Source organism: Pan paniscus, chromosome 13 (assembly GCF_029289425.2).
Source record: "Pan paniscus chromosome 13, NHGRI_mPanPan1-v2.0_pri, whole genome shotgun sequence".
Classification (NCBI taxonomy): domain Eukaryota; kingdom Metazoa; phylum Chordata; class Mammalia; order Primates; family Hominidae; genus Pan; species Pan paniscus.
This window is the reverse complement of record NC_073262.2, coordinates 72,585,586-72,598,564: the sequence shown is the minus strand read 5'-3', so window position 1 is coordinate 72,598,564 and position 12,979 is coordinate 72,585,586. Positions and strand designations below refer to the sequence as shown.

At 37.2% G+C, this 12,979-nt stretch overlaps 1 protein-coding gene across 3 annotated transcripts in view; it reads right to left on the bottom strand.

Annotated features, from left to right (window-relative positions):
• UBR3 (ubiquitin protein ligase E3 component n-recognin 3) overlaps positions 1-12,979 on the bottom strand; it is a 268,208-nt gene that overhangs the window by 158,035 nt on the left and 97,194 nt on the right. For all 3 annotated transcript variants that reach the window (XM_034954464.3, XM_034954467.3, XM_034954465.3), the window contains exons 14-19: positions 11,961-12,089; positions 10,971-11,023; positions 10,744-10,877; positions 10,310-10,395; positions 8,852-8,993; positions 4,708-4,804 (exon numbers count right to left, since the gene is read on the bottom strand). In XM_034954464.3, coding sequence (XP_034810355.2) covers positions 4,708-4,804; positions 8,852-8,993; positions 10,310-10,395; positions 10,744-10,877; positions 10,971-11,023; positions 11,961-12,089 — 641 coding nt within the window. The remainder of the gene's footprint in view (positions 1-4,707; positions 4,805-8,851; positions 8,994-10,309; positions 10,396-10,743; positions 10,878-10,970; positions 11,024-11,960; positions 12,090-12,979) is intronic.

Genomic DNA, 12,979 nt, shown 5'->3' with positions numbered 1-12,979 from the left:
ATCTACAAAGAACTTAAACAAATTTACAAGGAAAAATCAAACAACCCCATCAAAAAGTGGGCGAAGGATACAAACAGACACTTCTCAAAAGAAGACATTTATGCAGCCAACAGACATATGAAAAAATGCTCATCATCACTGGCCATCAGAGAAATGCAAATCAAAACCACAATGAGATACCATCTCACACCAGTTAGAATGGCAATCATTAAAAAGTCAGGAAACAACAGGTGCTGGAGAGGATATGGAGAAGTAGGAACACTTTTACACTGACTAGTTCAACCATTGTGGAAGTCAGTGTGGTGATTCCTCAAGGATCTAGAACTAGAAATACCATTTGACCCAGCCATCCTATTACTGGGTATATACCCAAAGGGTTATAAATCATGCTGCTATAAAGACACATGCACATGTATGTTTACTGCAGCACCATTCACAATAGCAAAGACTTGGAACCAACCCAAATGTCCAACAATGATAGACTGGATTAAGAAAATGTGGCACATATACACTGTGGAATACTATGCAGCCATAAAAAAGGATGAGTTCATGTCCTTTGTACGGACATGGATGAAGCTGGAAACCATCATTCTGACCAAACTGTTGCAAGGACAGAAAACCAAACACCACATGTTCTCACTCATAGGTGGGAATTGAACAATGAAAACACTTGGACACAGGAAGGGGAACATCACACACCGGGCCCTGTTGTGGGGTGGGGGGAGTGGGGAGGGATAGCATTAGGAGATATACCTAATGTAAATGACGAGTTAATGGGTGCAGCACACCAACATGGCACATGTATACATATGTAAGAAACCTGCAAATTGTGCACATGTACCCTAGAACTTAAAGTATAATAATAATAATAATAATAATAATAAAAAGAAAATGCAACTTAGAGGAAACAGATACTACATAGAATGAAGAAAAAAAATCTTAAAAATAAGAAAACTATCATTAATATATCAGAGAAATATGCTGTACCTATGATTATGAAGATGCTATAAAATTAACTTTGCATTTAAAAAAATTGGTTTCTGGGCCAGGCACGGTGGTTCACGCCTGTAATCCCAGCACTTTGGGAGGCCGAGGTGGGCGGATCACCTGAGGTCGGCAGTTCGAGACCAGACTGACCAACATGGAGAAACCCCATCTCTACTGAAAATACAAAATTAGCCGGGCATGGTAGCGCATGCCTGTAATCCCAGCTACTAGGGAGGCTGAGGCGGATGTATCGCTTGAATCCGGGAGGCAGAGGTTGCAGTGAGCCGAGATCATGCCATTGTACTCCAGCCTGGGCAACAAAAGTGAAACTCCATCTCAAAAAAATAAAAATAAATAAAAAATAAAAAAAATTGGTTTGTATATAATACTACAGTGACAACATATAAATGTAATTTTCAAAATGATCCCAATAGTCATGATGAAATATTTCAACTATTCTATTTCATTTAGCATAAAAAAAGCAATTTTTAATTTTACTTCGTTTCTTTGTTTGCTTTAAGCAGTAGCCACTAAATATGTGGCACCTAGATTAATAAATTGTTCCAAAATAAAGGTTATATATTTGTTGAAGGCCCAAGTAATACATCATTTTGACTGCTCTTTTCAAAAGCATTAATAGAATAATGCAAATGAAATGCTACATGACAGAAAAAAATTATTTAAGTGACTCAAACCAACACGTAATTATTGACTAGTTTGAGACAAAAATGATATATATAAACTCATACATCATACTTTCAAACATGGGGCAGCAGCCATTAACCTTCAAGATGGGAGACAGGAGGCAACAGAAATATAAGAAATTACATATTTTTAAAAATGTACTTTACAGTTGAATTTAAAACAGATGCTTTATGAAATCATTTCTATCTTTGGAAATGGCCTAGCTCATAGTTCTAACAACACTGCCACTGTCAGACATATTTCACTGGGCACAGTGGCTCACATCTATAATCCTAGCACTATGGGCGGCTGAGACAGGAAGATCACTTGAGACTAAGAGTTCAACACCAGCCTGGGCAATATAGCAAGAACCCACCTCTACAAAAAACTTTTAAACAATTAGCCAGGCATGGTGGTGTGCACCTGTAGTCCTAGCTACTCACGGGGGTAAGATGGGAAGATCACTTGAGTCTAGAAGTTGGAGGCTGCAGTGGGCTATGATCATGCCACTGCACTCCAGCCTGGGTGACAAAGTGAGACCTTGTCTCAAAAACAAACAAACAAAAAACAGACATATTTTCACTGAGCTTTTCTGAGCCACAATGTCTTCATATATAAAATATAACACTGAAATGAATGGATGGTTTTCCAACTGCTGGTTTGCTTTGTTGTTGTTGTAGTATTGTTTTTGTTTTCTTTTTAAGAGTTGAATGCGGCCGGGCGCGGTGGCTCACGCCTGTAATCCCAGCACTTTGGGAGGCCGAGGCGGGCGGATCACGAGGTCAGGAGATCGAGACCATCCTGGCTAACACGGTGAAACCCCGTCTCTACTAAAAATACAAAAAATTAGCCGGGCGTGATGGCGGGCGCCTGTAGTCCCAGCTACTCGGGAGGCTGAGGCAGGAGAATGGCGTGAACCCGGGAGGCGGAGCTTGCAGTGAGCCGAGATCGCGCCACTGCACTCCAGCCTGGGCGACAGAGCGAGACTCCGTCTCAAAAAAAAAAAAAAAAAAAAAGAGTTGAATGCCCACTCAGGGGTATTTGGAAGGGAGTGAGGGAAGCAGGATGAGCCACTTTCACTCGCTTAAGCCTCTTCTTGCTGTTGCCCAACTCTGTCTTCCCGTGATGGCCCACAAGACGCTTTTATAAAACCTGGACTAGATCTTAAAGGCCTTTTCCAGCAATAAGAGCCTAAAATTCTAAGCATCTGAGCATCACATAAAGCAAATGGCTTACTTTCACTTGAACTCTCAGCACAAAAACGGAAAGAAATCTACTTTTCATTCGTTTAACAAATATTTACTGATTGCCTTTAAAGTGCCTGGCACAGAGCTAAATTGTGAGAACACAAAAGTTTAAATTTATCTGACCATTTTTCATTTTAGTTTGCAAGATGACCTCCAAAAGGCCTGCTTGCAAATAAAAAAAGATCCCTCCCAGTAGAATCAGTTAAGCCACTTTTTGTCCCTTAAAACTAAAAAGCAGATGAAAATGATCAATAGCAAACAAATCGGCCAGGCATGGTGGCTCATGCGTGTAATCCCAACACTTTGGGAGGCCGAGGCAGAGCATTCAATAAATATGTACTGTTAAATAAAATTTCCCATTTAAAATTGATTACATTATTTAATGATTCCTTCAAAGCTTTGAAAGTTTCAGCCCAATCTCAGTACAAATTTCTAGTAACTACAAAGTAAAAGAGAATAAAATTTACTTAATTCTTATACATTCAAAACAACTAACCATCATCACTACCCTGAACAAAAGGCAGAGCCATTTAAGACTGGTGTTTATGAAGTCTCAATAAGGTTTTCCATGCAAATGCTTCTTCCCAATTTTCTTCATTTTTCAATTTTTCAACAGGAATTACTCAAATTTATTTATTCAACAAATATATTATGAATACCTACTAAGTGCCAGCATTGAGATAAGTATTAAAGATGTAGACGAGATACAGAGATAAAAATATCTTCCCTCAAGGAGCTAAGAGTTTAGTAAAAGACTACAAGCAAGTACATTTTTACAAAACTACATGAAAAGCAGAAAAAGAGGGAGTTAAGAAACCAGAGAAAGAGAACCTCAGTCTAATTTCTCCAAGGGTTTAGAGAAACGGAGAGAGAGATGCCGATGGCTGAACTGGGTTGTTGTTGTTGTTGTTGTTGTTATTGATTTAAAGATCGTTTTGGTTTTGTTTGGTGGGGGAAGTGAATTAAAATTCCACATTAAAAATTTTCTTCAGATATTTGTCTGTCATAGATATTTCTATTACTGCAAAGTCTTGGCAAAAGAGAAGTTTCACTTTGATAGTTATCTGGATAAGTACTAATACTTTCTCAAAATCAAGGACATTTGCATCATTTAAACTTGCTTTTTAAATGTTTAACTTTAGCTGTAGGAAAGCACAAGTAAAAGATGATATCTTGTGATATTTGGCAATATAATATTAACTATTAAGGTTTAAAAAGAGGTGAAATAATACATTTACAATGGTCTACAATTTACAATAACATACAAAATTGAATTCTGCATTTAAAAGATAACTTTCAAAATTTTTGTCTTCTGCAGTCATCAATACCGTAAACTATTTTGTTAAATATTTACAAGTAAAATTAATTTTGCTTTGGCTATTTTCCCAGTTGTCATGAACACAGAAATATGTTCACTTATTACAGACACCCGTCACCATCTCTGATGTCAGAGAATTCTATTCTCTTAACTTGTGCCTCCCCTACTGGTTCAAAAGTAGAACAACACAAAACCAAGCCTTTAATTCCACTGATGGAACAGAAACTAAATAAGTTTCTGTTTTTTAATTTAGTGATCATGTTCTAAATTTATCAGATTAACATCAAATTTTGGATAAAGATCTTAACATAAATCTCCACCAGATTATTTTTTAAACCTTAAATTATTATTTTCACCTTTAAAGAATGAAAGTATACTTTAATGAGAGCATATCATATCTGTGTTATCACTGAAATTTTTCCATATAAATATAAAATACTGTTATGATGCTAATCAATTTGATGGACTTACAATGCAGTATATCTGTCCATTGCAGACTGCACATCTCTACGGTAAACTGTTCGAAGAATGACCATGACGGGGTCAAACTCTTGATCCCAGACTTCAGCTATTATTCAAAAGAAAGTAGAAACATTGACTTCTCAGAAATAAAATCAATATTTATTGACTTATTACATTTGTTAAGTATATTTTACATTTAAAACACAGAACAATTTAATCTGATTATAGTATTTCCCTTAAGAAGCTTGATGCCATGATTACTTTTCTAAGTCAAAAATCACAATTTCATCATCAGGAATATTCTCTTGAGTTCAGCAAGCACTAAAGAACAAAAGTTTTGTAATACAACAATGCCTCACCAGAAAAGTTTACTTCATTGTTGTTGTTGTTTTTTGTAAGGTGCCAATTAGAAAGAAACACAGCAGGTTAGGATCTTTGAGAGTATTTAAAGTTACGCAGGGCATGATGCCTTACACCTCTAGTCCCAACTACTTGGGAGGCTTAGGCAGGAGGCTCACCTGAACCCAGGAGTTTGAGACCAGCCCAGGCAACAAAGACAGACCTCATTTCCCAAAAAAAGTATTAAACAAAAAAAGTACTTAAAAGTAAAAACATGAAAACTAGATTTAAAGATTAATGAGGCTGGACACGGTGGCTCATGCCTGTAATCCCAGCACTTTGGGCAGCTGAGGTGGGCAGATCACTTGAGGTCAGTAGTTTGAGACAAGCCTGGCCATCATGGTGAAACCCCGTCTCTACTAAAAATACAAAAATTAACCAGGCGTGGTGGCGCACACCTGTAATCCCAGCTACTCGGGTGGCTGAGGCAGGAGAAACACTTGAACCCAGGAGGCGAAGGTTGCAGTGAGCCAAGATCACGCCACTGCACACCAGCCTGGGCAACAGAGTGAGACTCAGTCTCCAAGAAAAAAAAAAAAAAATTAATGAGCTATTGATTTTGAAGAGACCCACTTTATAAGTCTTTTTTGTTTATAAAAGATTTTCTGCTCCTTTGCTAAAACTGATCATTTGTCTCCTTACCTTCTGCATAATTAGGAACCACTATCCTGTGTGTGGAATGTGTACAACTGATGGTTCACAAGATGATTTTAAGTATTAAGTATATAAAGCTTTTCATTTTAATAATTATTTAATTATTTTTAATGTGTATAATGTATATTAGAAAATTGTAACTTGCAAATAAAATTCATGACACCTCACTAATAATCACGCTTAGGAAGAGGCAAGGTTTTTTTTAAGTTAACTCATTTAAAAAAATAACTGAAATACTAAGTATATTTCAGTAGAGAGGCTATTTAGATGTGGCAAAAATCTAAAGGATAAACTGAGATAATAATTTTAGAAACCACCGCCTTAAGAGTATCTCCTTAATAGATTTTTTTCTCTCATTCTCTCTAGCAAAATTCTTAACATTTGAAAACATGGTAAGGAGCTTAAGCTTCTCCCTACCCATCCACTATAATTACAACCTTCTAGCACAAGACACTGTTAACCATTGTTAACCACTGTCCCTAGTTTCATGTAACAAGCTATTCATCTTAAAGTATCAGAAGTATGACTTAAAATTCTGAAGACAGTCCTTCACAAAGATCTTTATTAGTATTTCTAGAATCATTTATCGCCGTTTTTTTTTTGTTTTTTTTTTTTTTTAAGACAGATTCTCGCTCTGTCACCCAGGCTGGAGTACAGTGGCACGATCTCAGCTCACTGCAAGCTCCGCCTCCCAGGTTCACACCATTCTCCTGCCTCAGCCTCCCGAGTTGCTGGGACTACAGGTGCCCGCCACCAAGCCCGGCTAATTTTTTGTATTTTTAGTAGAGACAGGGTTTCACCATGTTAGCCAGGATGGTCTCAATCTCCTGACCTCGTGATCCACCCACCTTGGCCTCCCAAAGTGCTGGGATTACAGGCGTGAGCCACTGCGCCCGGCCTTGATCGTCCTTCTCTTTAAAGTCTATTATTTTGCATAATTAACATGCCAAAGCTTTTATCAGAATTGCACAACCTTAGCAATGGAAGAAAACTTCAGTGATTAATTAGGCCAGTGGGCTTCAAACAGTGTTCCATGTAGCTGAATTACCACAGATGTATAACAGGGGCCACTTTAGGAGCAAGTAGATAGCAGGACAGAGAAGAAGCTAGGTTCACTACCCACACCCACTTTAACAGGAGTAAGCCAGCTTTTGTTGGTTTTATATTAATATAACAAATTCACTTAAGGCTTAATCCCCGAAACCAGAGGCTTGTTTCAACCACTTTTAAAAGTTTAAAAACTTATTTTACAGATAAGAAGCCAAATCCAAAGATAAAAAAACTGGCTGGGCATGGCGGTTCACACCTGCAATCCCAGCACTTTAGGAGGCTGAGGCAGGAGGATTGCTTAAGCCCAACAGTCGAGACCAGCCTGGGCAACACAGCAAGGCCCTGTCTCTACAAAACACATGAAAATTAGCCAGCATGGTGGTGGGTGCCTATGGTCCCAGCTACTGGGGAAGCTGAGGTGGCAGGACCACTTGAGCCCAGTAGGTCAAGGGTGCAGTGAGCTATGATGGCGCCACTGCACTCCAGCCTGAGTGACAAAGTGAGGCTCTGTCTCCAAAAAAATAACAAAAAAAAAAACAACTAATTTCCTAAACCACACAACTAGCAAATATAATTCATATGGTATTTAAATATGACACTCAATTTCCTTGCTCTAATCTCCGAATGCCCAGTATTCCATCTCAGCATTGTTCAGAACAGTCATCTAAACAGCTTGTTTTAAAAAGCAGATTCCCAGATTTCACCCACAGAGATTCTGATGATAGCAGATAGGAGATGAGACACAGGGGCCTACATTCTTAATGAGGAGCGCAAGTGAGTCTGACAGAGATGTAATCGTCACATCACACTTTTATAAGCACTGCACTACACCACAGCACCACTCCACTCCCAAATTCATCTAATTTTACACACAAAATATCCTCTACACTAAAAAAATACTGTGCTTTTCTTTTAATGGAATACTTTCCAACCAGAGACTGGATTTTCTTGCTCCTTGTGAACTCCCTGAAAAATCCCAAATAAGGCTTTTCTGTTCTGCTTTGCCAAACACACACAGTACAGTGTATATTATTTACAACTTCAAAATGGGCATTGGTTTTTCATTTAGACAACGTACTGAGGGAGTCAAGAAGCACGTAACTGCTACTTCCTTCAAAATTTTCACTTAGAGAAGTGAAAATATGAAAGTCAAACAAAAAAAGACTGTGTAAATCAAAACCTCACTTACTTCTGGCTGCTGTCAAGGATGTCAACTATGAATCTATGCGGGAGAAACCTTCCAAAACCAATCATCCACTTAAGGAAAACGTTCTGTGCATTTAACATAGGTTCAAAATGTAAGTAAGTGCTATCAGCATTCTATGTGGACTTTTTTTTTTTGAGATGGAGTTTCACTCTTGTTGCCTAGGCTGGAGTGCAGTGGCCACGATAGGGGCTCACTATAACCTCCACCTCCTGGGTTAAAGTGATTCTCCTGCCTCAGCCTCCCGAGTAGCTGGGATTACAGGCACCTGCCACCATGCCTGACTAATTTTTTTGCATTTTTAATAGAGACGGGTTTCATCATGTTGGCCAGGATGGTCTCGAACTCCTGACCTCAGGTGATCCAGCCACCTCGGCCTCCCAAAGTGCTGGGATTACAGGCGTAAGCCACCACACCCGGCCTATACGGACTTTAATTTGAACTATTTCAAGTTAAAATTTGGGTCGTGAGGATTCTTTTGCTGTTTCAAAATCAAATTTGGAGAGTAAATACATTCAAAATATTTTTTAATATACATTTTGTTTTATAGTTTCTGGTTCATTTATGGTTATGATCACTTATAAAAATGAATTAGAGTTCAAATATAAATTTCCTTTATAGTTTAGAGTCATCTAAGAAGTCTTAGTGTAACATAAAGCTATAGATTTCTAAGTAATTGAAAGCAGTATCACTGTTTACCAATAAAGACATACATTTATAACAAAATGGAGAAAAGAAAACCAAAGCTTGAACGAATAAAAGGTAAACATTTTCTTTTAATACACAGAAGAATTCACCATTCAAGAACTGATATTTGAAAGAGTCCATTTATGTATATAAACATACCTTTGGGAGTATACATGCCTTGTTGCATAGAACCTCCAGGTTCAAAAACAGGAGCCTTAAAATCAGCTACAGCTGATAAAACTGATTCAAAGCTGTAACTGCCTGGAATAATGCCACTTTTGGGATTAGGATTTTCTGGAATATGATATATATGTCAAGAAAAAAATATTAGTAACAAAAAGCCAGATTTATAGCCTTTCCAAGGTACTCTAGTTTCTCATTTTGCTGAAGTAGACAAATAGTAATTGGCTGTAATATACAAAGCTGGCCACAAGAGGGCTATATAATACAACAGATCAATAATAACTGTTTTTAATTGTGATTTTTGAAAATATGTTTAATCTAGGAGCCTACTAATAAATTGTATGCTGCAGTAGTTCCCAGGTATATTTTCCCCGAAATAAATTTATTAAATTTCAGAAAACGATTGAAAAACTTTTAAAAATGTGTCTTCATTTTTACCATTTTGTAAATAACTTTTCCTTAAAAAACAGAAAGAACTTGTGAAAAATTAGCCAAGATTTTTATGAGCAAAGATTGTTTTTCCAAAAACACAAAATTTCATCCCCAAAGAAAAAAATACTAAGCAAATTTAAGCAAAGAGGCAAACCAAAAAGATTCTCTCCTCACATTAAAGTACATAAATCTTTAAAATTGAAAGACACAGAGATCGTTTTTACTCTATAATAGCACTGACACATAGTTCATAATGACTTAAGGAAATCATCAGACAGTATCAAATTGAGGCTGCTTACAAAAATCAAGGTTGTCAAACAGGCATTCTAATAGGACTTATTTCACAAAATAAAAAGTTTAGCCAATTCTTCCAAACATAGTCATAAGATATACAAATACTAAATTCGGCCAGAATTTTTATCACAAAATTACTTGATAATCTTTGTGTAAAATTTTATTAACTTTAACTTAAAAAGATAATCAGATTCTCATTGTATGTTCAGTCCTATACAAAGAACCACAGGTTCCCTGTTTGTACACAATAATCTATAAATTCAAAAATCCTTTAAGACCAAATTCTATAGAAAAACCCTCAAAATGTTTAAAATCCTGGTAATAATAATCGTAAGGTATACCTTTAACTGTTAACCATGAATTGCATCCTGGCTACACAGACAAAATGGACCTAGCTGCCTTTTACAAAATGTTCAGTAATGCTGTCCTAGGAGGTTAAATGCTGGGGTGGCCAAAGCCATCATTCAGTCCTGAAATCTACCCTAAAGTCTAAGAGTTCCCCAAGAGGTAATAATAGGAGGTTAAAAAAAAAACAAAACAGTCATCAGGCCTGAATACATACTTGAGCACACAATTGGTGTTCTTCTTTTTCTATATTATTTTTCAACTTTGAAAAAAAATTAATCAAAAAATTGATAAACTGTTAATCATAAAAATTACTTATTTTAGATCCTGCAACTAACAGAAAGTAAAATTTTAAAAGGATATGAGGTCCAGCAATGAACTGTGTGTCCTGTCATTCATACACAGCTGGGCTACCATCTCGGCCCTGAGAATCTCATCATCAGACATTCCTAAAATTATTAAAAACGGAATTAACAAATCTGAGTATACATAAATTATAAAGAAAAAAACTTACCACACTTTTTACTAAGCTGTTTTACCAAATATAAGATGCTTCAAATTAAAGAGTAAAGAAGCTATGCTCCAAACATAACTGCAGTTTAACTGCTGTTTGCAGTTCCCTTAAGCAAAGGATATTCTAAAAGGTATACCTACAGTACAACATATCAAGAGTCTGAAACATTGTTTAAATTTATCTACATCCTTTCCTTTTTTCCCTAAGCCAGTTACTACCACAGGGAGGGGGAGAAAGGGAGGAAAACAGTTAATGCTTAAGTATTAGTATCAGTGAGTTTTACCTAAATGTAAACGAAGACTCAAAAGAATCACAAGAAATGTAAGAGCGCCTTCTAACATCGACCTCTCATGCTCTGCATCAAGTACTGTATTTTGATGTTGTGATGCCATTGTCAACAAATCCACTACCTTAAATCTACAAGAAGAAATATTTGAAACATATTTTTATAAATTAAAACAAAATTAACTGGACACTTCCTAATACCTGTCTTAATAAAATTATGCCTACCTTTCAAAGACGGATGAAATAAAATAATCTGGGTCAAGTCTAGAAGCACAAACCTTTAAAAGAAAACAAAATGCTTTATTTCTCAATATTCAGTTTTCCTTCTTCTATTTATCATGTTTTTCTATACTTTTTTATGTTTTTTGTTTTTTGTTTTTGAGACAGAGTCTCACTCTCACCCAAGCTGGTGCAACCTCAGCTCACTGCAACCTCCACCTCTGCCTCCCAGGCTCAAGCAGTTCTCATCCCTCAGTCTCCCGAGTAGCTGGGATTTACAGGTGTGTGCCACCACACATGCCTAATTTTTGTATTTTTAGTAGAGACAGGGTTTCGACGTGTTGGCCAGGCTGGTCTCAAACTCCTGGCCTCAAGTGATCTGCCTGCCTTGGCCTCCCAGAGTGCTGGGATTACAGGCATGAGCCACCACGCCTGGCTATGATTTTTATTTTCTGTATATTATGATGTTTTGACATCTTGAGGGGCATTACAGACCTGAAGACAGATAGTCCCTCCCAGAGCCAGTTAATTCCTGAACATACTAAACAACTTACTTGGGAAAATGCCTGTCATGCAAGCCAACCACTGTCTTTATCTAACTCTCACACATCAACCCAGTATTTCCCCTCCCCTGAATCAACCCAGGGCCAGGTACCGCAGAGCCAGGTACAGCCCCTATGCCTCAAAGCCTGCTGGAATTATTCAAATTAGCCAATCCTGCCTTGCCTTTCCTTGCCTTTCCTGCAGAAACCCCAATAAAGGCTCTGGCCTAGGCTCTCCCCTCACTCCTTTCTGCCTCTTGACCAAAATCTGGTGCTTTCCTTGTAGCCTTGTGTTGGGTGGTATGCCTCTTCTCCTGGGAAATGTAAGTAAAAAATTATTCTTTCAATGGCATTGGCCTCTCCATGTCATCACTCAGTCACCTCTATAAATTAAAATCCCTTGGGTACAAATGAGACACTTCTAAAGTATATCTGCATTATCTAGCTGGCTTACCTGTAACAGGTAAATGTCAGGATCAATCATGGAATTACAGAAATGAGACTGGACATACGTCATGGCTTGTCCTTTGATTTGCAGACCATTTCTTACCCACATATTGCTGTGGATTTCTGCAAGACTTGCCTAATAAAAGTAAATTGGACAAAGAATAAATTATCTAAATGCAATCTTTACAAAATATTATAAATATCCATTTCAAAATATTTAATGATGTAATCATAGTATAAGCCCGATATTCTGTCCAATGTTAAAGATAATCAGTTGAAATATACATTTTTACACTTTTTTAAACAATAATTATGTTTTTACATAGCCACTTTTTTAGAGTTTAAACATGAGTTGGTTTTCCATGTTGGCCTCTGGATACATTTATGATGATTTTCACTGACATCTTTCATAAGAAATCAATGCTTATGTTTCACTCTATTTCTCCCTCAAGAAAACCCTAAGTAACAACAACAACAATCCTAATATACATGTTTAAAGAAAGACACTAGAATAAGCATAAAATAAAACCAACTGTTCAAAGTCAATGAATACATTCTACATCTTTAATTCACCCTAACTCAATCTTAAATCTATACTGCTAATTTTCCAAATATTGGAGGTTAGAATAAATGTTCTCACTACATCAGTATTTAATTCTTCATGTATTTATGTCCAGTGTCAACTAAAACTAGGCGGTCATAATTTTTTTTGCTTTTTTTGAAACAGAATCTCACTCTGTCGCCAGACTGGAGTGCAGTGGCGCGATCTTGGCCCACTGCAACCTCTGTCTCCCAGGTTCAAGCAATTCTTCTTGCCTCAGCCTCCCGAGTAGCTGGGACTACAGGTGCACGCCACCATGCCCAGCTAATTTTTGTATATTCAGTAGAGACAAGGTTTCACCATGTTGGCCAGGATGGTCTTGATTTCTTGACCTCGTGATCTGCCCGCCTTGGCCTCCCAAAGTGCTGGAATTACAGGCGTGAGCCACCACACCTGGCTTCAAGCAGTCATAATTTTATGTTTCC